The sequence below is a fragment of the Heptranchias perlo genome, chromosome 7 (genome assembly GCF_035084215.1).
Source record: "Heptranchias perlo isolate sHepPer1 chromosome 7, sHepPer1.hap1, whole genome shotgun sequence".
Taxonomy (NCBI): domain Eukaryota; kingdom Metazoa; phylum Chordata; class Chondrichthyes; order Hexanchiformes; family Hexanchidae; genus Heptranchias; species Heptranchias perlo.
Window position 1 is genome coordinate 52,875,689 of NC_090331.1, and position 24,934 is coordinate 52,900,622.

The window sequence follows — 24,934 nt, forward strand, 5'->3', positions numbered from 1 at the left end:
GGACACCTCAGCCAAGCCCGAGCCTATTTTAACATTCACATGTGCACTTTCAGTATGGTTTGCTGCACAGAGAACAGCAGCACAAACTTGCCGACTTTCCCCTCCCTAAGCCAGGTTCACTGAGATCAATTTTAGTGTCCCTACTGCTTCCCCAGCTGAGATCAGTTAAATTAGCACAGACCACGATTGTACCTGAGGCCTTCCTGGTATATATGGTGTAGCTACTTATTGCATAAAATAACCGATCCTTGAGGCACCCCAACAGTCACTTCCTGCCATTCCAATGCAGCTCCATGTATTGCTGTCCGCTGTGATTGAGGCAGTTGCTAATCCACTTCAATAACTGAACACCTCTATTCTGTTCTTCCTCCATCGATCAACTTTTTTTCCAGCACCACATCCAGGATAATATCCTTCAAAAAGGGGCTTAATCAGTGCGCCTGCCACTGGACTCAATATCGACCCCCTCTATCACTAGCATACTGTGTCTACAGGATGTACGATCTACAGGATGTACCGATCTACAGGATATATTCCAGCAACTCACTGAGGTTACTTCAGCAGCACCTCCCTCCCTTATGACCTCTACCACCAAGAAGGACAAGAGCAGTAATGTCGTGGAAACACCATTACCTCCAGGTTCCCTTCCAAGTAACAAACCATCTTAACTTGGACATATATCACCATTCCTTTATCTGGGACAATATCCTGGAATTCCCTACCTAACACCCTTGTGTGGGTACCAACACCACAAAGACTGCAACGGTTCAAGAAAGCGGCCCAGCATCACCTTATCGAGCCAGCCAGGGAAGGGCAATAAATGCGGTTTTGGCAGTCTCGCTCCCATCCTAAGAACAAATATTTTAAAACATCATCCTATATGAACTATTATGTTGACAAGTCCTTTCTTCTTCTTCCCTGAAGTCAAGTATCCTGCAGAATTCCCTCAGAGTTGCTACAGTCTTGACTGTATATAAAAAAGGATCCACTATGCCTGTAACATTTTAGCCAACTGGCTGACCCTCGGATCAAACTCAGTAGAGCCTATTTTCAGATCCATGTGTGGAAATGGTGGGAGGGGCGGGATGTAGACTGCAGTGGATTGGCTGAGTCCTGACCATGCTTGGATTCCTGGAGTCAGCCTCATTGTAATAATTTAAGCAAGCTTGTGGCCCATATTTGCCTTAACGTGAGAGATTTCCAGAGGGTAGGAAATCTGCATTCTGCTGCAAATGATGGGCAATTTTAATGGTATGTAATTGTATCTGGGGGCATAAATTGTGCTGGTCATAAAAGGTCTGAAAACAATTTAAAAGCATATTTCAGGCTTTTCAAAGGCTTTTTGGGTAAAAAAAAAGTCTCTGGCCGTACCTTGTGATTGGCACAATAAATATGAAGTCAGGAAACAATAAGGACGTGCATTTATTAATGCTCCTCACCTGCAGGCAAACATCTCAGATCACTTTACAATAAGGTGGTGATATTGTGGATATTCAGTTGAGAAAAAAGTAAAAGATCTTAAGTTTACTATCAATCAAATATGTTGACTCCCGTGCTGCCGTCTCCTGCTTGACTCTCCTGAAGACTTTATACTAATGAAGGATGACCAGGGCTTATCTTATTAGGTGTCAGCCCTAGTTCAGTGGTAGCGCTCTCATCTCCGAGTCAAAAAGTTATGGGTTCAAGCCCCACTGAAGAGACTTGATCACATAATCCAGGTTGACACTCAAGTGCAGTACTGAGGGAGTGCAGTACTGTTGGAAGTGCCGTCTTTAGGATGAAACTTTAAACCAAGGCCTCATCTGCCCTCTCAGGTAGATGTAAAAGATCTCTTTACACTTTTTAAAGAAAAGCAAGGGAGTTCTCTTTTTAAAGAAGAACAAGGGTGTCCTGGCCAATATTTATCCTTCAACTAGCATCACTAACACAGATTATCTGGACATTTAGCTCATTGCTGTTTGTGGGACATTGCTGTGCACAAATTGGCTGCTGCGTTTCCTACATTACAACAGTGACTACACTTCAAAAGTACTTAATTGGCTATTAAGTACTTTGGGACATCCTGAGGCCAGGAAAGGCTATATATAAATGCAAGTTCTTATTTCATGACAAAACTCTCTCACATTCAAAGATACATAAGAACATAAGAAATAGGAACAGGAGTAGGCCATTCGGCCCCTTGAGTCTGCTGCGCCATTTAATAAACTCCAACCTCAACTCCACTTTCCCGCCCTATCCCCATATTTTTTGATTCCCTTGGTATCCAAAAATCTATCGATCTCAGTCTTGAATATACTCAACAAATGAGCATCCACAGCCCTCTGGGGTAGAGAATTCCAAAGATTCACAACCCTCTAAGTGAAGAAATGTTTCCTCATCTCGGTCCTAAATGGCCAGCCCCTTATCTTGAGACTATGACTCCTAGTTCTAGATTCTCCAGCCAGGGGAAACAGCCTCTCAGCATCTACCCTGTCAAGCCCTCTAAGAATTTTATACATTTCAATGAGATCACTTCTCATTCTTCCCAACTCCAGAGAATTTAGCCCATTCTACTCAATCTCTCATCCCAGGAATCAATCTAATGAACCTTCGTTGCACTCCTCTAAGGCAAGTATATCCTTCCTTAGGTATGGAGACCAAAACTGTACACAGTACTCCAGGTGTGGTCTCACTAAAGCCCTATATAATTGCAGCAAGGCCTCCATACTCTTATACTCCAACCCCCATGCAATAAAGCCGAACATATCATTTGCCTTCCTAATTGCTTGCTGTACCCTACATGTCAACTTTTTGTGATTCATATACAAGGACACCCAAATCCCTCTGACTGCCAACATTTCTTTTAAAAAATATTCTGCTTTTCTATTCTTCCTACCAAAGTGGATAATTTCACATTTCTCCACATTATATTCCATCTGCCACCTTCTCGCCCACTCACTTAACCTATCTATATCCCTTTGCAGCCTCTTTGCATCCTCCTAACGGCTTACTTTCCCTCCAAGCTTTGTATCGTCAGCAAACTTGGATACATTACATATTGAACTCTCAAACTCATTAATCTTCATCAGATTTAACACGTCACACAGAAAAATAATCGCAGGCAGCATTTCCCCAAGGGGCTGGTTTAAAACCATTTAATAATTCATCAACAACTTCCATGTTGTTGCACAATTCAAAAAAATTCAAATCAGACATTTTTCGACAAGCTGAACTATTTTCTACCAGCTCAGAGCAGAGCTCCCCTTCATCTGAAGTTTATCATCGCAGCCTAAAAATCATCCACAAGCATTTCTTTTCTGCATGCCATTTCTACCACAACGACACACAGAAAGACTCAGAGCAGCTTGGGAGGCAGACCTCCTCAGACCACTGGAGGATGAAGAATGGGAGTTGCTGTGCAGAACAGCTCAGTCTTAACATTCAACAGAATGAGGAAGGACAACTTAAAAATTTATGTACAGAACATATCATACACCCTACAAATTACATAAGCTTAACCCTACCCTGCAGACAAATGCTAGCAAAAATGCAGTCATACAGACACAGTGCTGGGTGTAGACAGCTCTGCTCTGAGTTACTGGTTCAGAATCACAGTTTCGGAAGAGCCAAAAATGCTCACATCCCGGCAGAGTTTCAAATCTGCCATCTAGGACTTATCCCCAATTAATCAGAAATACTTCAATCAGTACACCAATTGGTCTCGTTCCTACTCTTCACAGTGAGCATATATATCCACCTGTTATGACACAATACAGCAATCACTAAGATAAATATGTGGGTCAAAGACCTCTGTTCATAACCCTATAGAAGCAGATGTCATATGGACTGCATCTAAATCTGCCCAACCACCAAGGAATTAAGACCAAATTATCTCTATAGCCCTTAATAGAAATCCTACTCTATGATAAACAGAACCCTTTCCTTTTGATAACATACAAACATATGAAAAAGATGGACAGAAAAAGACCAGCTGGACCATAAAGTCTGTCCCATTCAATCAGGTTGCAACTAAGAGTCATTGCCCTAAATGCTCCCCATACACCAGTAACCATGTAATCTCCTGGGAAAGGCAAAAAAAGATTTTTTAAAACTCCAAGGCCCATTTAGGGGAAAAAATTCTATGAAATTGCTCTTCGACCCCCAAAGGCGATCAAAAACAAATTTGGGGAGATAACAGTGACCATAAGTACAACATCTCACCTACCTTCTGTATACTGCGATATCAACCCTCCCCCCTCCCCCCCCTCAGCTAGCTCCCTTTTGAACATTTGCAGTGAATCTGCACTGACTGTATAAGCAGACAACTTACTCCAAACGTCCATGACCATGTGAAAATATAAGTACCTAACATCTAACTTAGTTCTATGCTTATGTAACTTAAACACATGTTCTGTTGTTCTCCCTGACCTTTCCAATTCAAATACTCTGTCCAAATAGGCACAGTCTAGACCCTTCATCATTTTCAATACTTAGATCAAGTCACCCCGAAGTCTACGCTTTTCTAGAGTAAACAGATTCAGCTTTCTGAGCCTATCGTGATAGCCAAGGATTTTAAAACTAGGTATTAGTCTAATGGCCCTCCTCCAAACCTTTTCCAGGGCCTCTATTTCCCATCAAATGAGGGGACCAGAACTGGACACAGTATTCTACATGGGGTCTAACCAAGGTCTTGTATAAAGACACTATGGTTCTTTTTGTTTCATATTGGATCGTTCTAGCTATACATCCTAATAACTCTATTTGCCTTCGATATATTTTCTCAGCACTGGTCGTGAACCTTTATAGATTCATGCACTATAATGTCTAAGTCTCTTTCTCGCTCAGCAGACTTTAATTCAGAATCCAGCACAATATGCACATGCTTGGCATTAGTCCTACCCACCTGCATATAGCTACATTTATCTACATTAAATGTCATCTACTAGACACGGGCCCATTTCCCCATCACATCTAGATCCAATTGTAATCTTTTTCTCTCCTCAAAAGTTTCTGACATCAGCACAGATATTCATGTCATCTGCAAAATGGCAGACAGTACTCCTAACACGTTCATCCAGATCATTAATATAGACTATGAAAAGTAATGGGCCTTACACTGATCTCTGCAGGACTCCACCAGTAATCAGTTTCCACACAGAACCACTGCCATCAATAAAAACCATCTGTCTACAAGAATGCAACCAATTCCCTCTCCAGCCCATGATCTGCCCTTGACTCAGTCAGAGTCTGAGTCAGAAGATCATGAGTTTAAGCCCCACTCCAGAGACTTGAGCACATAATATAGGCTGGCACTTTTAGTGCATTACGGTGGGAGTGCCGCACTGTTGGAGGTGCCATCTTTCGGATGGGATGGTAAATTGACTGGATGAGACATCTGCCCACTCAGGTGGCCATAAAAAAAATCTATGGTAATATTCAAAGAAGCCTAGGCGAGTTCTTCCGGTGACCTGGCCAATATTTATCCCTCCACCAACACCTAAAAACAGATGATTTGGTCATTTTTTTCATTGCTGTTTGTGGAACCTGGCTGAGTGTAAATTAGCAGCCACCTTTCCTACATTACAACAGTGACTACACTTCAAAAGTATTCCATTTGCTGTAAAGTAATTTGCGATGTTCTGAGGTCGTGAAAGGTGTGATATAAAAATGTAAGTTCTTTTTTCAAACCCACAGGACTCTATCTTATATAGTAACTTATTGTGTGACACCTTGTCAAAAGCTTTTTTAAAGTCCAAATATACAATGTCTACAGGGTTACCTTCATCCATTAACCTAGTAACCTCCTTGAAAAATTTAACCATGACATGACCTTCTTTTCCAGGAGCGATGTTGAGAGTCTCTAATAATCCTCTTGCTGTCAACAGTATCCTTAATGTTCCCTTCTAACAACCTTACTATAACTGACATCAAGCTAATGGGCCTATAATTTCCCGACTCTGACTTGTTGTGCTTTTTGAATATCAGTACAACATAAGCCTCCCTCCAGTCCATAGGAATGATTCCAGACTCCAGCAAACTATTAAATAGACAAGCAAGGGGTTCACTTAATATAGCTCCCATTTCTCTGAGCACCCTCAGGTAAATGCCGCATGGACCAGCAGCTCGATCTGATTTGAGACCTCAACAACAGCAACTTGCATTTATATAGCAGCTTTAATGTAGAAAAGCATACCATGCCCTTTTTTTCCCAAAAGTTCCAGATCCCACGTTAAATGTCCAAAATCCTCATTCTAAAGAGATTCAACAATTTCAATATCTAAAGATAATTCCAAGAATGCAGTCTCTACATGTATATCACCTTCTCTCTGACTCCTTAATTCTGATGAGAAGACCCCCCCCCCTGCCCACTTCTTCCTCACGAGTTAAAAAATCATTTGGCCAAACCAAACCCACTGGCCTCAACCGGGATCTTGGGTTCGTGTCACGCTACATGTAACCCCACCTGACGTAGAGTCATCTAGACTCAAATCGTAGTTGGCTTGTTCTCCATACACAGATGCGGCTGGACCTGCTGCGATTTCCAGCAAAAAAGTTATCTGTTTTTAATACAAACCCCAGCATCTGCTACATTTGACCCCTTGTGACCCCACCTCAGTATTCTTGGATGTAATGTTTCCCTGACTAACCTGTTTGAACACCATTCACTCCTTTGATTGCTGTGATTATCTCTCTGCCGAGGTGTGATAAAGGGCAGTTAGAAAGATTATCTGTAATCACCAGGCATTGTTCTCTGACTATATATGTTGTGCCTATATGAATCTCTTCACTTCACCTGACGAAGGAGCAAAGCTCCGAAAGCTTGTGATTTCAAATAAAGCTGTTGGACTATAACTGGATGTTGTGCATCTCCTTACATTTGTCCACCCCAGTCCATCACTGGCATCTCCACATCTTTTTCTGGACAAGGACCTGCACATTTGTACATTTTAAAAGCTGTACTAAATCTTCTCTTAGCCTTCTGTACTTTAGTGGAAATAGTACCAATGTCTCAAGTCTCTCCTGAAAACTAGTTTCTTATTCCTGGTAACATCCTGATGAATCTTCACTGTATGCTCTCTATGGCTGTAATGTCCATTCTATAATGAACAGTACTCTAACTGAGGCTAAACCACTATCACAACCACTTCGTTCTTGTACTGTATGCCTCTGTTTATAAAACCGAAGATTTTCCTGCACTTGCATGTATGAAGTAAATAGAAAGGAAAAATTAATATCGGAGTAAAAAGTCCAAATTTGTTTGGATGATTTTTGAAATGCTGTGGTAATTCTATTCAAAAGTGAAACAATGAGCATGATTTTAGCATTGAAATTAGGAAAGTTATATTAGGAAAAAGAGGGTGGTCAGGAGCAGTGTTGGCCCCTTAAATACTGAAAGTGGGGATATTGTCATTGACAATGGGGAAATGGCGGACATGTTGAACGATTACTTTGCGTCAGTATTTACAGTAGAAAAAGAGGATAGCATGCCGGAAATCCCAAGAAAACTAATATTGAATCGGGGACAGTGACTCGATAAAATTAACGTAAGTAAAGCAACAGTAAATGAAGAAAATAATAACACTAAAGAGTGACAAATCCCCAGGACCAGATGGTTTCCATCCCAGGGTTTTAAAGGAAGTAGGTGAGCAGATTGCAGATGCCCTAAGTATAATCTTTCAAAGTTCTCTAGATTCAGGAACTGTCTCTCTAGATTGGAAAATTGCACATGTCACTCCGCTTTTTAAGAAAGGAGAGAGAGGGAAACCGGGGAATTATAGACCAGTTAGCCTGACATCTGTTGTGGGGAAATTGCTGGAGTCTATAATTAAGGATAGGGTGACTGAACACCTCGAGAATTTTCAGTTAATCAGGGAGAGCCAGCATGGATTTGTGAAAGGTAAGTCGTGCCTGACAAACATGATTGAATTTTTTGAAGAGGTGACTAAAGTAGTGGACAGGGGAATGTCAATGAATGTTATTTATATGGACTTCCAGAAGGCATTTGATAAGGTCCCACATAAGAGACTGTTAGCTAAGTTAGAAGCCCATGGAATCGAGGGAAAAGTACAGACTTGGTTAGGAAGTTGGCTGAGTGAAAGGCGACAGAGAGTAGGGATAATGGGTAAGTATTCACATTGGCAGGATGTGACTAGTGGAGTCCCGCAGGGATCTGTCTTGGGGCCTCAATTATTCACAATATTTATTAATGACTCAGATGAAGGCATAGAAAGTCTCATATCTAAGTTTGCCGATGACACAAAGATTGGTGGCATTTTAAGCAGTGTAGATGAAAACATAAAATTACAAAGCGATATTGATAGATTAGGTGAATGGGCAAAATTGTGGCAAATGGAATTCAATGTAGACAAATGTGAGGTCATCCACTTTGGATCAAAAAAGGATAGAACAGGGTACTTTCTAAATGGTAAAAAGTTAAAAACTGTGGATTTCCAAAGGGACTTAGGGGTTCAGGTACATAGATCATTGAAGTGTCATGAACAGGTGCAGAAAATAATCAAGAAGGCTAATGGAATGCTGGCCTTTATATCTAGAGGACTGGAGTACAAGGGGGCAGAAGTTATGCTGCAGCTATACAAAACCCTGGTTAGACCGCACCTGGGCACTGCACCTTCGGAAGGACATATTAGCCTTGGAGGGAGTGCAGCGTAGGTTTACTAGAATGATACCCGAACTTCAAGGTTTAAGTTACGAGGAGAGATTACACAAATTGGGGTTGTATTCTCTAGAGTTTCGAAGGTTAAGGGGTGATCTGATCGAAGTTTATAAGATATTAAGGGGAACGGATAGGGTGGATAGAGAGAAACTATTTCCGCTGGTTGGAGATTCTAGGAGCAGGGGGCACAGTCTAAAAATTAGAGCCAGACCTTTCAGGAGCGAGATTAGAAAATATTTCTACACACAAAGGATGGTAGAAGTTTGGAACTCTCTTCCGCAAACGGCAATTGATACTAGCACAATTGCTAAATTTAAATCTGAGATGGGGCGGGATGAGTGGCGGACGACCAACCCACTGCCAGGAGACAGGTTGGTGACTAAAACCTTTTAAGGAGGTTGCGGGTCTCCATTTTTGCAGAATTTGCGATTTCAACCTCTGGTGGCCGGGATTCCCGGGCCTTCTCCTTCAAGCCACGTGAAAGGAGGCGAGAAGGCTTGAAACTGCAGGTAAGTGCCTTTCTGGTACAGCTTGTGGGCCCGGAGGAGCAGGAGTGCTTCCCCAAGGCCCAACAAGCCTACCTGCAGCGACCCCCCCAGCGATTGTGAGCCTCTCCCCCTCGATCCTGGACCCCCCCAATCCCCGATTCCCCCAACAATAGTGGACCCCCGCACCCCCAATGATCACGGACCCCTGCAATGACCCCGATCCCTCCAACGATCGCGGCCCCCCGTGATGCCCCCACCCGCCCCCACCAATGATCACGGACCTCTCCCGATCCCTGCCCCAATGATTGTGGACCCCCACGATGACCCCCGACCCCCCCAACTATTGCGGACCCCTGTGATGACCCCCGATCTCCCCAATGATCGCAGGCCCCCGCGACGTCCCCCAACCAATGATCGCGGACCTCTCCCTGATCCCGCCCAATGATCCCCACGATGACCCCTGATCCCTCCCCCCATGACTGACTCCTCCCCCATGACCCCATGCCCACTGGTGCCCCGGTTCCCAATCATGCCCATCAGTGCCCTGTCTCCACCCATGCCCCCATGCACCCCCCCCCCTCCCACCCATACAATCAAAGACTTACCTGAACATGTCCTCTCCCTGGCTGCTCTCCCATCCGACTGAGACCAACCTGTCAATCAGGCCGGTCAGTCGGATGGCAAAGCGGCAAAAAAAATAGACATCTTTACGTCAAAATGTAAGGATGTCCGGGAAACCCGTACTTCTGGGTTTCCCGTCCTCAATTTGACCCCGCCCCCTTCCCGGCTTGGGGTCAAAATCATTCCCAATATGTGCAAAAGATAGAGAAAAAATTATCACATCAGTTCATTTATACCTTTCAGAACTGACTGCCAAGCTTAGGGAAGAATCAATAAAGACACAAGTGAAGACTTCAGTGGCCGCTGAAGATTCCAACTCAAGAGTCTCGGGAGACCTATTTAATTACTTGCTATAGTGTCCTTAGCTTCTTCCACAGAAAGCTCTAAACATGGTTAGATGAACAGAACAGAATATATTTAATACGAACCCATAACAATGATGCAAATCAGCATCTGCAACAGCACTTCATCTTCAGTCGCTCGCTCTAAGAACATTATAGGCTTTGCCAGCTTCCTCTTGCCCTTCCTAGAAATGGAAGGAGCCACAACTCTTCCTACCCAATAGCCCAGTTCCTAGAATCATTACATGCCACTGAATTTTCCCCTATTGTGTCTCATTATTGTTTTTCAAGAGAGTTATAATCTTGTAGTGCAGTGGAGTTCAATGAAGCAACACCTCATTGCAGACAAGAGTCTTCAATTTATGATTTGAAGTTAAACACATCATGGAAATGGAAAAAAGATTACTGCAGATACCAGAAAGGCGGAGAATAACATGTGCCCTTCAAGTGTGAAGAATATCGACTAAGGTTTTTATGTACCCGTATTAATTATTTAATAAACTATCAGTAAACTGATTAAAGTTGATGTTACAAATAATGTTTTAAGCTACTTTTATACTGCATATGACCTGTTCCAATGTTGCCAGCTCCCAATGTGTGGTCTTGCACAGATGGCAGCAAATTAAAAATAGACTTGCCTGTTTTTTTTCCTAAACCATTTCTTTCCAGCATCTGGCCTTTGCGAACAGTGGAAGTTTGTTTTGGTGTTGCTAGTAGCTGTACAACCTGTATATCGAGAGCCGACAGCACTAGTACAGTTCTTGCACAATATAAAAGCACATTAAAATTATATTTACGATACACGTTAATTGTTTAAAAAAGTATTTCACACTTAGCAGATACTAGGATTGTGGCGATATAATTCCTGCTCGCATGTGCCATTCATTTCTGTAGGGGTTGTCCTAACTTTGGTGGAAGAATCTTTGGAAATCCTGGAACAATGGAAGTATCTAGCATTTACACCATTTCTCTGGGGTTTCCACAGATCTAACTGCTCAAGTTAGGGCAGTCAATTAGGAGAACCCCAATGGAAATTCAACCCCATAGTGTTTTGGTGTGCTTGGCGATCATGTGCTCTGCCCATGCAAATGTTTACTTAAGTGCTTCAGATCATTCCTGATGTGCTTGGGATCGTAGTTTATTGCATTTCAGTTTCTTTTCAGCTATCCATATCAGATTGCAACCAGTCAGCAGTAATCTAAGACAATATTTGTCTAAATTTGTAGGGTTACCACCAAAGCGGTAAGTGAATGCATTTATTGTCACATTATTGTCTAAAGTGCCTTAATACCTAAAAATGAAGAAATGACCCATATTCTTAGAATCTGAGGCATTAACCAGAAGTAATATTTATTAAGCTTAGAATCCAATTAGGTTATGTAATTTTAATTACCAAATGATGAATGAGTTTGTAGTTAGGGTGTTGATCTGAACTCAGATGCTCTAAAATTTAGGTTACCCAGCGGATCTCCCATGACATTGCTCACAGTGGATTGGAGGATATGTGAGTTTAGAGACAGAGAAGTATTATAACATACAATGCACAGTGTTATTATATAATGTTGTTTTGCAATGAAAATCTAAATTAGTTTTACATAATTATTGACAATCACTCGTTTCAGTAAAAAGTCAACATTATTTATTATTACTCTAAAATTTAAACTCATAATTTGCAATATTTAAATTGTATTGAATGTTAGTACTTAAGTTGGGCTATGCAGATTAAACACGGAGCATGTGCAGTATAAAATGTTGGAGGAAGATCTTCTCTGTACACTAGGTGTGGCAAAATCATAATCATATTTATTAAGATTTTTGATGATTTTGCTACACTCAGGGCACAAAAGAAATCATCCTCCATATTTTGTCGGCATGTATAATTGCTTGCATGAAACATCAGAAGCTGTGAGTCTGATATGTTACCTTTCACGCAGATAGATTAGGGAAAAATAGACTCAAGCTCCTAATTTCTTGAACCTGGCCATGAAGTAATCTAAAAACATTGTAATATTCTGCGATAGTACCCCCAAGTATAAGTGTTGTTTACAGCTGTTGTGATACAGCATTACCAAATTATTTTAAGACATTGTTCCTCTTTTATGTATGTATTATGTTAGGTATTTTATTTTTAAGACTATATCTTAGCCTCAAGGAGAAATCAAGATGGGACTGAAACCAATTAGAAAAAATATTTTGAGTGAATTCATTGCTTGGCTTTTTGGTATTTGTGAGCTTTAAAATATTTCTCATCCAATGGGAATGCTCCTTTTTTCCTAATTGTCATCTAGTTATTGTACAAAAGCAAATTATTGCCAATGCTGGAAATCTGAAATAAGAACAGAAAATGCTGGAAACACTCATCTGGTTAGGCAGCATCTGTGGGGAGAGAAACAGAGTTAACATTTCAGTGACCTGAAATGTTAATTATTTCTCCATAGATGCTGCCTGACCGGCTGTGTGTTTCCAGCATTTTCTGTTTTTATTACCTAGTTGTTGTTCAGAAAGGAGAAGGCACAAGGATTACCTTCAGCTCTTCCAGATCAGGTCTTTCGAGGCTCACCACCTCTGCAAGTAGCTGGTCTTCTAAGCCATCACGGGTGACTGTAAAGTTAATCAGAGTCGTCTGTGCCTGTATTTCAGGTTTGTAGTGAGGATTAGCCAATTTGGTGTGTAGAATTAGATGGAAATTGGGATGGAACATACATTCCTTATCTCCAACTCTAATGCACCTTTGAAAATAAGAATCAACTGTGTTACAATTCTGTATTTCTATTTTATCCAAACATAAATTACAAGCTCATGCTTAATTAAAACTCATTAAGATTCCAACTTAATACTACCTTCCTTTCTTAATGGTGTGTCTGCCAAGTAATGGATCAAGCACAGGATCAATTGTCTCTTCTATGTTTTCTATTAAAACAGGGTCTCCCACAACAAGTGCTTGTTCTATAATATCCACATACCTAAAAAAAAAATGGAACCACGAGATTGTAAATGGAAGATCTGTGAGATCTGCAATTAGTTTAATGATATAAATAATATTTAAACTACAAGAACCAATCAAAAAAGTGGATTAATCCTCCTTTTTGCATAGTATTCCTTATTCTTTAAATAGTTACCATAGGTAGTCATGATTTGTAATGATATCTTCAGACTACATGCCAATAGAAGTATGGAGATTGAGGGAAAGATGGAAGAAACCATGAAAACCCAGGTGTCCTATGCTGCTGATGTCACCATGGCAGTGTGGGACTTTCATCCACTGGTTCCAGGCATCTATGACGTTGTAAGCATTCCTGGAGCTAGGGCATTTACATAAATTGGGTGGGGACCTGTGCCAGTATCGGCAATCTGCACCTCTTGAAGGGGAGGTGCACTCTGGCCGCAGACAGGAGGGAATGTTTCTGAATAGAAAAATGGCTGCAAAAGCTGCAGATCAGACCCCCAGGAAAGCCCTCTAGGCAACACTTCCATTGTCAGTGGGAAGAGGTGGTCGAGGAGGTCAATGCAAGGAGCTTAGCTCCCAGGATATGTCTGCAATACCGAAAAGAAGTTTAATGACCTCACCAGAGTTGTCAAGGTAACAATCCTACCTTTCATCTTAATTATTCTCTCCTCCCACTTGCACCAGCTGCAGCCCCACTACTCAACACTCCTGTCCCCCAATTCCCTTCACCCTCCTACAATCACTGCACCACACTTTACTCCACTTCCTGCTCCTCCTTTTCCTTCTGCTCATCATACTCTCAGCACTATTGCAGCCCTTACTTCTCCACACCTCACACCTTGCACACAACATATGCACTCTTCTACCATGACAGGCACATTCACCTCACAAAGCTATCACTGTCACATTCCCTTCTTTCTTACAGGAGACGATTGCAAACATGAGGCAGCAGATGGTGACTGTAGAAACCGGAGGACGTCTGCACACCCTCTCCCCACCCGAGGAGGACATGCTAGACATCACGTGCAAGGGGAGAGTCATTTCCATGGCAAGTGGCAATGCTGGAGGACACATCACACAGAGTTTCTTCACACCATACCCTCTTTTTCTCTTCTTATTTCTATGTAACTCTACACCAGGGGTGTCAAACATACAGACACAGCCGTGGTTGACTGAAGAGCATTGATGATGTGCAACAACACCACACAAGTGAGTAGTGGACTTCACTACACTATCCAACATGTTTTGGAAGCTCTCTGGCAGGCAGTCCAAGATCTTTAGCAATTGTTGGTGCATAGAATCATTCTTTTTTCTTAATAAATGCTGGGCCCTTTATATCTGCAACTTTGTCCTCTTCACCAGAAATAGGACATGCGTTTTCCCTGGTTAGCTCTTCTCTTCCATAGTGGTGAGTGTATGCAATGTGGGGAGACCTCCTCCTGCACTGGTTGTTTTCCCTGCTATGCGCCAGATTCTCCTGCAACAAGTGGAAGTGCGTTAATATGTGCCATGGGCAGGAGTTTTGACCCTTGCCATATATGAGCCAGCTTACCATGGTGTGTTTTTAATAGAAAGAAGCTGCAAGTGTAGACATGAGAGAGAAGTAGCTGTGAGGGCAGGAGCAGTTTATGAGGATGTAGTAACGTCTTCTTGTGCTGACTCATGGACAGCAGTGGGAAGCAGTAAAGGGAAGGATTGATGGTGCAGAGGTTTAGGTAGGGTTAGGCTGTTCAGAACTATGAGAGATGTGAAGAGGAGATTTAACTTTGTATTCCTGATGAGATCATTAAATTTCTTTCTGCACTGGAGCCAGGTCCTGGCGATAATGCTGCCCAAATTCACTTGTTGTGCCACTTCTACCAAGTCCGTTCATTAACTTGACTTGGCACCTGCCAAGATGTCCTCCTTCCCCACCTGAACTTTGTCCACGAGCCTCCCCATGGATATATCTGAAAACCTTGAAGCCCCACTGGAACTGTTCTCGGCCAGAGACATTTTCCTACACAAAAAATGCACCTACTCTTTATGCTGCTGCAGATTCTTAAAAACCTGCAATATTCTAATTTCCCTGCTCTGAATCGGCAGATTGCATAGTGGGGAGCATGTTTCATTCTGGCAGCGTCCATCACTTATGTAAATGAGAGGTCCCCCGCCAACTTCTTCAGGCAGCCACTGATCTCACCCCAACCACCTCCCGCCAGTTTCCTGCTGGGAGATCAAAACCAGCCCCAATGTCACTATCGGAGTAGTTAAGGATGCTGCTGGCTGTATAAAGGACAGGAAATCAGTTTAAATCAAGGGTAGATGACAATCCCTTTCTATGAGAGGTATATTTTAAAAGATGGACTTTTGTTGTTTTTTGTGCAATCATTGACTGGTTGCAGCTTTAGCAGCCGTCGTCTCACCCTTTTTGACCCAAATTGATGATTTTCAAATCTGTGCCATATTTGCTTTTGATCCATTTGATTCCCTGGAGTTGAGGATCAATCAGGAGTGGCCATCGTTCACAATTGGAAACAATAGTAGCATTTTCTGTGGACATTTTATCACTGGGTAAGCCTTCATTGTTCCAGGCTGCAATTGTTGCATCATCTGTGAGCAAAGCGAGGGCATCCAAACCTTCGGTCCTTGGAATTGGGACCTAAGACAAAAAGTTCATTCATTTAACGCATTTTAAACTGCTTCTCGTTAGAACTTTTGCTACAGGAATGCTTCCCTTAAAGCTTAATCATCTATAGTTGCTAGATTTTAAACTGACTAAAATATAAATCAAGAGAACATTTCTACAACTTGTTTTGGATTTTCCACATTAAGTGAAGTTAATAATTTCTTCTACATAAATTTTACATTTTTTTCCTGCATGAGTGAGTGAAGTATTTAAAAATAATTTTAAAAGAAAGATTTCTTCGTTCTATCATAATAAGGAAGATCCAAAATTATAGAATCATAGAATGGTGACAGCACAGGAGGCCATTCGGCCCATCGAGCCTGTGCCGGCTCTTTGTAAGAGCAATCCAATTAGTCCCATTCCACCGCTCTTTCCCCGTAGCCCTGCAAATTTTTTCCCTTCAAATATTTATCCAATTCCTTTTTGAAAGCCACAATTGAATCTGCTTCCACCACCCCGTGGAATGCATCTGGTTGGACTATATTTTTCTCTGGGTGGGTAATAATGGTAATTGTACATTTGCCCACTTTCATCATTTTTGTATTGGAGTAATAACTGGCACATTAGATTATATATATGTCCTCTGGGTTCAAATTAAATGGGTAAATACTGGTTACTACAACCTATGTAGGATAGAGACTAGGGGACTAACTTATTCTTTAGTTTATAAGACAGGTAAGACCTTTTCATGATGGAGTTTCTCACAGTTTTATACTAAAGATATATTTAGAAACCTAACATTTGTGTCCATTAAAAAGTAGCTTCCAATGCAGTGGCATTGTCAACACAAAGTGGGCACAGCTTCTGTTTAAACTTAAGATTCCCCACATGTGGAGAGAAATTCCTCTGTGTTATATTTATAAGAACATAAGAAATAGGAGCAGGAGTAGGCCAATCGGCCCCTCGAGCCTGCTCCGCCATTCAATAAGATCATGGCTGATCTGATCCTAACCTCAAATCTAAATTCATGTCCAATTTCCTGCCCGCTCCCCGTAACCCCTAATTCCCTTTACTTCTAGGAAACTGTCTATTTCTGTTTTAAATTTATTTATTTAATGATGTAGCTATCCCACAGTCAAAGTCACGTAGCCACTACCCACTATGACTTTCCCCATGGGATAAATATGACCAATTTCAAGCCATTACCAATCTCAGCTGAAACTATTTGGAGAGGAGCCAGGTGAAGACAAAAGATTGTTCTCGAGAAAGTAAATTATGAGAATCAACTCATATTCTTCATGTACACAACCCCTTATTAGTTAGTTATACAGTGGCATTGGTGGCAGCAGGGAACCTAACAGGACCAAAAACAACTTCAAAATTATTAAATATCACATTCGGACTGAATTTAAAGGATACTACATAGAACATTTGAGATTTACAAATAAAATGAGAACTCATTTTCATTGGTTCTGAATTATAGTTTATATGGTTTAATAAAATATTTTTGACTAATGCCTTAGTTACATATACACACTTATACATACATTTGTATATATGCCAACAGTGTGATAGCATATTAAAACCAGGTACTACTAAATAAAGATACCGGATGGGAATTGAGGAGTGTGTACCTGTGATACCATTTAGTGATTTTCTGATCTTGGTGTGGTGCTAAGCAGAGGCCTACAGCTTCTTCACAGACAGAATGGATAGAGAGTCGCCCTTGGCCACTGTCAAGCACCAAGAGCTGGATTTTCCTCTGACATCTTGCCCGAAATTGGCAGAAAAGGAATCAAATTTGAGCAGTGAGGCCTACCGCTACTTCACCATGCCAACCTGCCACTACAAGGGCTGTCGCATGCAAATGGCCTGTTTCCCTCCCATCCACCCCTGTTCCTGCTTCTCCCTGGGCCCCATCAGGTAAAGCCTGGTGGTAGTTCCTAAGGTAGGAGCAGGAAGGTCCCCAAGCTCCTGATGGAAGGATGGGACCTTGTAGCAGCCTCCTCTCCCTCCATTTTGGCTCCAAGTACTTACCAGCTGAAGGCTTTGATCTTGATCTTGATCAAGGCATTCATTGGGAGATTTTCTGCAGTCTTTGGGGCCCTTTGACACCTTTAATATGGCTCCTGTCACTTCAGGTGCTGCTGCAACACCACCTGGATTTTCCTCTGGGCCACTGATGGACTCCCACTTGCTGGTAGGAATCCTGCTAGGAACCACTATGAATGCTTAATGACCCCCAGCCCGGGAAGCTGGACCAGGGTTATGGCGGGGTTAGGATAGTAGGTGGAGGTCTCACCCCAACTCTGTAAGGGCAGAAAGAGCGAATTCCAGGCACTTCATTATTCTTTAGTTTGGGGGGAAAAAAATTCTTGATCACTATGCAGTGACCTTTGTTGAAAGTGTGTGCGTGGAAACATTAGGTGGAGATAGGCTTGGGTTCATTGTTCCCTCCCACTGTGAATGGCCTGCAGACATTCTCTATTGAGGCTTATATATGCAAAGTTTCCCCTGAGCAAGGAACTGAAGAGTGCCCAGTGCTTGAGGATACAGACCCCATCAAGGAGGAGGAGAGGAAAGAAATTGATGAGAAGAGGAAAACATATGGGGCCCGAAGTAAGTGCTGGGATATGCCCGCCCACGATTTCAGGCCATTTCATGCCATAATTGGTGACGTCAGAGAAAGGCGAAATAACTTAAATAGAACAGCCAGATATCCGAGTCACTATGGGCTCATCTTGGGTGCCCACCTACTTCAGGAGGTCGTAAACCCTGCCATATGTGCCAGTTGAGGAGGGTGCCAGAACCACCATATCACTGGAAACATTCGGGAAATGGCCCTTCAACCTTCTCCCCTCCCAACCGCAAGCTTCTCTCTATGCTGCCGACCTCCCTCCTCCCCCACCCCCAAATGCCAATCTTCCCCCTCCCAATTGCTCCTCCGAGGGTCCCCAGCTGTGGCCTCCTGCCACTGGTTTTCCCGCTGCCGGGCAGGAAACAGAAAAAAAAATGAAGAGATCCTGCCATTAAATCTGGGTTCTTTAGCCATTTGTGGCCTCCCCCGCACCCTCCCCACCTCCCAGTACATATTGGGGCCTTCACCCCTTACAAGGCTCTGTGCAAACTACAGAGGAAGCCAGACTCCTGGCCTAATTTTCATCCCAAAATAATTTATTTTCTTCAAAATGTTTTATCGTATCTTAAGAGGCAACAGGTCCAACTGGGTAGACTACAATCCCCAAAATGGCAGCCGTCATCAACAGAAATGAATGAACCCCAAATACAACAGACTTGGGAGCATTTTGAAAAATGCTCAATACGATTCCTGAGCTGCCAGGGCAGCACCAAGGATAAAAGATGTGGGCCAAGACGCAAGGGTATCTGTCTTGAATACATAAAACTAATACCATGAGATTTGCATTATTCCCTGAAGGTGCTGACCTATAAAGACAGTAGCGAGAGAGGTGAAGGTAATTTTGAAATTGCGGAGAGAAGGACTGGACACAGCAGAAAAAGTAGGCAACTGAGATTCTTCAGGAATTTAACACCCAGCCAGGTTCCTCACCTAGTTTGAGGGGGAAAGAGAATAGCTGTTCTGTCTAATTATTGTCATCATCCACAAATGTAAAAGTTTCATTCTTTTGCGGTGTTAGCCTGTCAGAAAAGAGACTGTATCTATTATATCTTGCCTAGCTCTGAGATGGTTTAAGTGGACTCAAGATTGTAGGCCTAACCATCTGCATTACAGATTGTATTTATTTGCCTCTTCCATTCTGAATTCTAACTGAGTCTTGAGGAGAACATGAATTGTTGCAAAGCCACTTTATCTGTCACAGAAAGACAACTATCACAAATTGCAAGAAGCTGAAGACTGTGTAAATATTAGATTACCAGAGCAGCTTTTTTGAGTTGGACTTCAGCTTGAGGAGCACACCCATACACCAAAGCACGATTATACTGATTAGGGTCAAATAAAGCAAGGTTTAATTGGTACAAAATGTACTAAAAAAACCAACTAGTTTAGCTGACAGACTCAGCAAAATCCAATTACATAATACTGTAATGTCGTAAAATTATTTTTGTATTGCTTGTGCTATTTCACTGCTGTGCAGATAAATTTACCGCTTTTTATTCAGAATAAAAACGAGTTTACAATCAGCTAAATATGCTTCCGTTCTCAGAGATAAGCCTTCAGAAGATCTGAGCAAAAGAGTTTTGAACTGTCTATCTGTTTATGATCTTTGTATAATCAGAAAATGTTAATAGGTGTCATAGGCACAATAAAGACCACCAATACTTTTGTGGTATGGTATTAACATTTATGATAAAAATGGTTCCAGGAACTGTTGTATGAAAATACACTTTACTGCTGGAAACTAAAATATATACCTTTTGGCTTCTCAGGTAAGGCATCCACATGTTTTGAAGAAGCTCGTACCGATACCTCTTTGAGAAGGAGCCAGCATAAGAAATGAAAGCTGCCATCAGGAGAACATCTCCACTGAGCGTTTTCTCCTGTTCATGATACTGTGTGACAGACTGAGCCCAACGCACATTCTCTGACTACCGCATGAAAAATAAGGACAAAAACTCAAAAGGTTAATAAATATTCACACAGCAGAATATGAAAAAATGATAGACTGGTAAATTATACTTATTTTATTTTGATGCAAATGAAGCTTAACAGTATACATCTTATAAACAATCACATCATGACAAATGTTCCCATTTACATTGCAGTATTTAGATTTTAATTGTGGCAGCATTTTATGTAAAAATTGAACCAAAGCTAGCCAAATGTAATTACATATTTAAAGTAGTTTGGCCGTTTTGCATTATTACAACCATTTTACAGCACATCATAAAATAGTCGGAACATCGCTGCACCAAGAGGTTCTATATGGTCTCACCTCTAGACCTTTCACTAATCTGTTAGCCAGTTCAATCGTCTTATTGGTTCTGTTCACTTCATCCCGACAACGGACTTTTTCAGATGTGGCTCTTTCAAAGGCCGCTGTCAATGCAGCCAAGCTCATGTCCAATTCCTTTCAATAATGAAAAATATTTGGAATTAAAACAAAGACATATCTAGGTCAGTGCCCTATTATAACAATACTGCTACTCCTGCCCTAAAAGGAAAGTTAGAAAAAAACCTTACATGTTTGGGCCTCTTCTGGTCCCGGCTCCTCTTCCTACTGTCTTCACCGTGGCTTCCCGAGCCAGGCCACCAGTTAAAATTGCTGTTGGGTACTGATGACATCATCAGAACACATGCATATGAAACACCCCGCCAGCTTTGGGTGGGTGCCCTTATCACTTTCTCAGTAGAACCATGGGATCCTGGTGGCTTTCCGGTGTGTAAGTAACCTGGGTGATTTTAATTGCCCACCTGCCTAGCAGGAAGGTTAAAATCACCCCCATGCATTCACTTCAAAAAATCAACACATAGTTCCATGCTAGAATGTTCTTTCTGGTTTTACATGCAGAACTTGGAATTTTTGCCAGTGATGTGTCCCTAATATAAAAGTTTTTTTTCCTGAAATCTGCCACAATTTTCTATTTTGACTAGACACCGTTATACTTGTATATGAATAATATCACTTATTATCCATGTAAATAATATTTGAATAATTAATACATTTTACATCTATTGGTGATTATATGTAGTGCACTATAGGAACATGTTCACGTAACCATTGGTTGCTCACTAAGGCAGCCAATATGTCTGCTGATCACTACGGATAATACACAAACTTCATCATGTCACTCCAAAAGGAGGAGAAAGCCGCACAATTTCCCAGTCAAAACAAAAAGTAAACTATGTCCATGAGGGGAAAAGAAATGAGAAAAAGAGTAATTTCATCTACAACCTCTTCAGAGGCAAGATTGCCAAGAAAAATAATTTGAAATGAGAAATTACATCACAAAAAAAGGCAAGTTCCATAGTACTTTAATTTCTGAAATAGTTTTAAGCTAAAATAAAAACTACCAAATCAACATCTACTGGGGATAAGAGGTAACAAAAAAATAATATGGCGATGAGTACCATTTGTTTGGAGTTGTTAGGTATCACAGCATCTGCACATCAGTTAAATTCCTATTCCCATGGAATTTTACTTGGAAATTATCCTTTAAATATTTGTACACTATTTACTCTTACAAGATTTTATTGAAATAACAGAATATACAGATTAGAAACTTCTATTCATGTTACAAAAAATGTACATTTCATACTGTAATGTTAAAATGAAGATAAATAGGAATTAAAATACATTAAAATGTATTTACTATTTAGAATGCTTTGTATGAGGAAAATGCTTTCGTATCCATGCTGTTTGAAAATTAGAAAGTATTTCAAATATGAAAAAGCATTATGTACTTTTTTCTTTACACATTAACATGAGTAGTCTGAGAATAAATGTGGATGCATATTGTGATGTTTGCAGATAATTTCAAAGTAGCTACATTTTCTCTCTGAATCTCTTTGCATTTGAAGTGCTGCCCTTTTCAAAACAAGTGAAAGTTCAATCAAGTTTTGGTGCCATGATGATCAAATAGTGTCACATCACTATGGCAATGTCTGCCAGGGCCACAAATGCAGATCAGCTTTAATTGTACTAGGCCTTATTGCTGGTGCATGTCAATCAGAACCTATGAATTGAAGAAAATTTGCTCTGTTCATTCTGTTAAATGATGTATCCAATTAAACCTGTTAGAATTCATGATCTTCAGTCAAGGTTAAATGAAAGTAGTTACTCCTGTCAGCTATGTGATTAAATGCTGCCTACATCAGGCACATTTATGTGCGAAATTAAAATTTTGTCTAAAGCATGAATCTTTATGCATGCCAGTTAATTATCTTGCAGTCCTTCTACACATTAAATGCCCAGTACATTTGTTCTTAATCATCAGGTGCAATTTAAAACACACTTCATACCCAGCATTTAACTAGATTCCTCCATTTTAATGAATTCTGTTATAGCTGAAAATGTTACTCTTTTCATGGGTTTGGCTGTTGCTAGGTTACTATAGATTATCAACATTCAAAGGTGTAGTAACTATTCACCTTACAAAACTAAATTTTTTTCTAATTTTAAAGAAATATTTAAAAGGAACCTTGTTTGATACAAGTTAGGTAATGATCCATGATCTATTGCACAATGGCATGGTGTCATGCGTTTTTAGGTGTTCATTTTCTAATATTCATGGTGCTGTGAACCCGTACAGTCCTTTGAATATTATACCATGGAAATAGTTACAACCCTAAAATTCTCTATGTTAATGAAATTTTTGTTAAACAGGGCTTTATGTTTTTTAAAATTTCTCAAGCTAACAGTAGCTGAAGATCTTTTTCCAGCATCTAAAAAGTCAAAAAAATTGTGACAGGATTATAAAGGAACAGGAAAAGTCAGCAATAAAAAATGTGTTGGATATGTCTAAGGACATCTGGGTTTCTTTGAGTTCTTAAATACTTGTTTTTCTTTGTGTAATTCATAGCTAATTTGGATGGAAAAGCTTTAAATACTTAACAAATTGTTCTGTCCAGTAGTGCCTTGCTGCACTTTTACTTTTTAAAATTCCTTCTTAGCTACCTCCTCAAATCACAGTGATCTCCTTGGTAAGAAGGGTGCACTTTTCCAACTCAGAGGTCTCCAATGACTCCATTAATGCCAGGCCTTGATTGTGCTTCAAGGTGGATTTTGCGGGAGAAATGTAGAAAGGGAGATCTCTACCAGCCAAATTTCTTCCTCTCTCCCTCACAATCAGACTAAGGTGGGCAAACTCCTAGGTAGTCTGAGTGTGACTGGAATGCAAACTTTGAGGCACCCAGTCGAAGGTCCAATGCCCTTCTAGCATTACAGATATCGAGGAGCATTTTCCATTGGAATTGCGCAAGCTCCCCAATGTAACTCCGGAGGACATGAGTGGTAAATGCTTCAGGGGCTGCTCCACCAGTTCTCTGCTCATCCCTGCCACTTCTGGGAATTTCCATTGAAATGGACCAGAGATACAGAATACAGCTGATCAAATATGGGCAAAGGACATGCAAATGATGGAAATATGCCACCCGACATATTTCCTGTCATTTGTGCCCCAGCAATACTGAATGCTAGAGAAGGGCAATTAGATTTTCTAGGGCTGGTAGAGGAGGTAGGGTGGAGCTTTTAAAATTTCATGGGCCATGGCAGTTTTTGGAATCGATGTCAGCGCATCTGAGGCCTGCTGGAGCCATTTTGTTTCCTCTCCCCCTCCCCCAGACAGGGTCCCCAGCAGAGGCAAGAATCCAGCCAGAAACCTGCCTCATAAGAACATAAGAAATAGGAGCAGGAGTAGATCATACGACCCCTCAAGCCTGCTCCACCATTCAATAAGGTCATGGCTGATCTTCGACCTCAACTCCACTTTCCTGCCCGATCCCCATATCCCTTGATTCCCCCAGAGTCCAAAAATCTATCAATCTCAGCCTTGAATATACACAATGACTGAGCATCCACAGACCTCTGGGGTAGAGAATTCCAAAGATTCACAATCCTCTGAGTGAAGAAATTCATCCTCATCTCTGATATGTCAATTATCCTGAACCTGGAAACTCAGCTTGGGTCAGAGTCATGCCACTGGGGTATATAGAATTCCCACCCTGCTGTGACATTCCATCAAAGTGGAAAATCGTGCCATCGTGTTTACCCTTACATTGCTGCTGGGACTAGGGAAATTCCAGACTTTGTGGGCCAGAATTGTTTTTTAAAGCTTTCGGTTCACATGCTATGAGGTTGAGAGGAGCAATAATATTAGAATAATAAAGCTAAGCAAAGTTAGGGGTAGCTTTATTACTGTATTATTAATTCTACACTACAAAATTAGAAACCTAAATACAATTTTAATAAAAACTGTGGTTTTACTACCCCTTGTCTTTTCCCCACTTTCTTCTATATTTATTATTTTAACTTTACTTTGACATTATTTCCAACTTGTGTCACCTATTCGTGTTTCCTTTTTTTATAACTTAATATCTGTGCCTCCACAGTCCATTTTACAATGGGGAGCAACTTTGGAAAATTGGCATCAAAGATGAGTGTTGGATGAAAATAATCTCATCTGCAGCACTAGGAACTGAATCATGTCCAAATGAGATAGCGCAGCCACTGTGCTGCAAATGATAATTTTAACAGACCATAATTGTACTATTTTAGAAAACGACTATAGAAAGTATATAAACACTTTGATGTTATAACAGGATGCTTTGAAATGCATCATTGATTAAATAAATGTCTT

General features: G+C 41.0%; 1 protein-coding gene across 1 annotated transcript in view; it reads right to left on the reverse strand.

The window, feature by feature from the left end:
* dnah9l (dynein, axonemal, heavy polypeptide 9 like) overlaps positions 1 to 24,934 on the reverse strand; it is a 329,459-nt gene that overhangs the window by 43,441 nt on the left and 261,084 nt on the right. The window contains exons 62-66 of the mRNA XM_067988173.1: positions 20,572 to 20,706; positions 20,051 to 20,224; positions 15,456 to 15,691; positions 12,944 to 13,066; positions 12,628 to 12,832 (exon numbers count right to left, since the gene is read on the reverse strand). Coding sequence (XP_067844274.1) covers positions 12,628 to 12,832; positions 12,944 to 13,066; positions 15,456 to 15,691; positions 20,051 to 20,224; positions 20,572 to 20,706 — 873 coding nt within the window. The remainder of the gene's footprint in view (positions 1 to 12,627; positions 12,833 to 12,943; positions 13,067 to 15,455; positions 15,692 to 20,050; positions 20,225 to 20,571; positions 20,707 to 24,934) is intronic.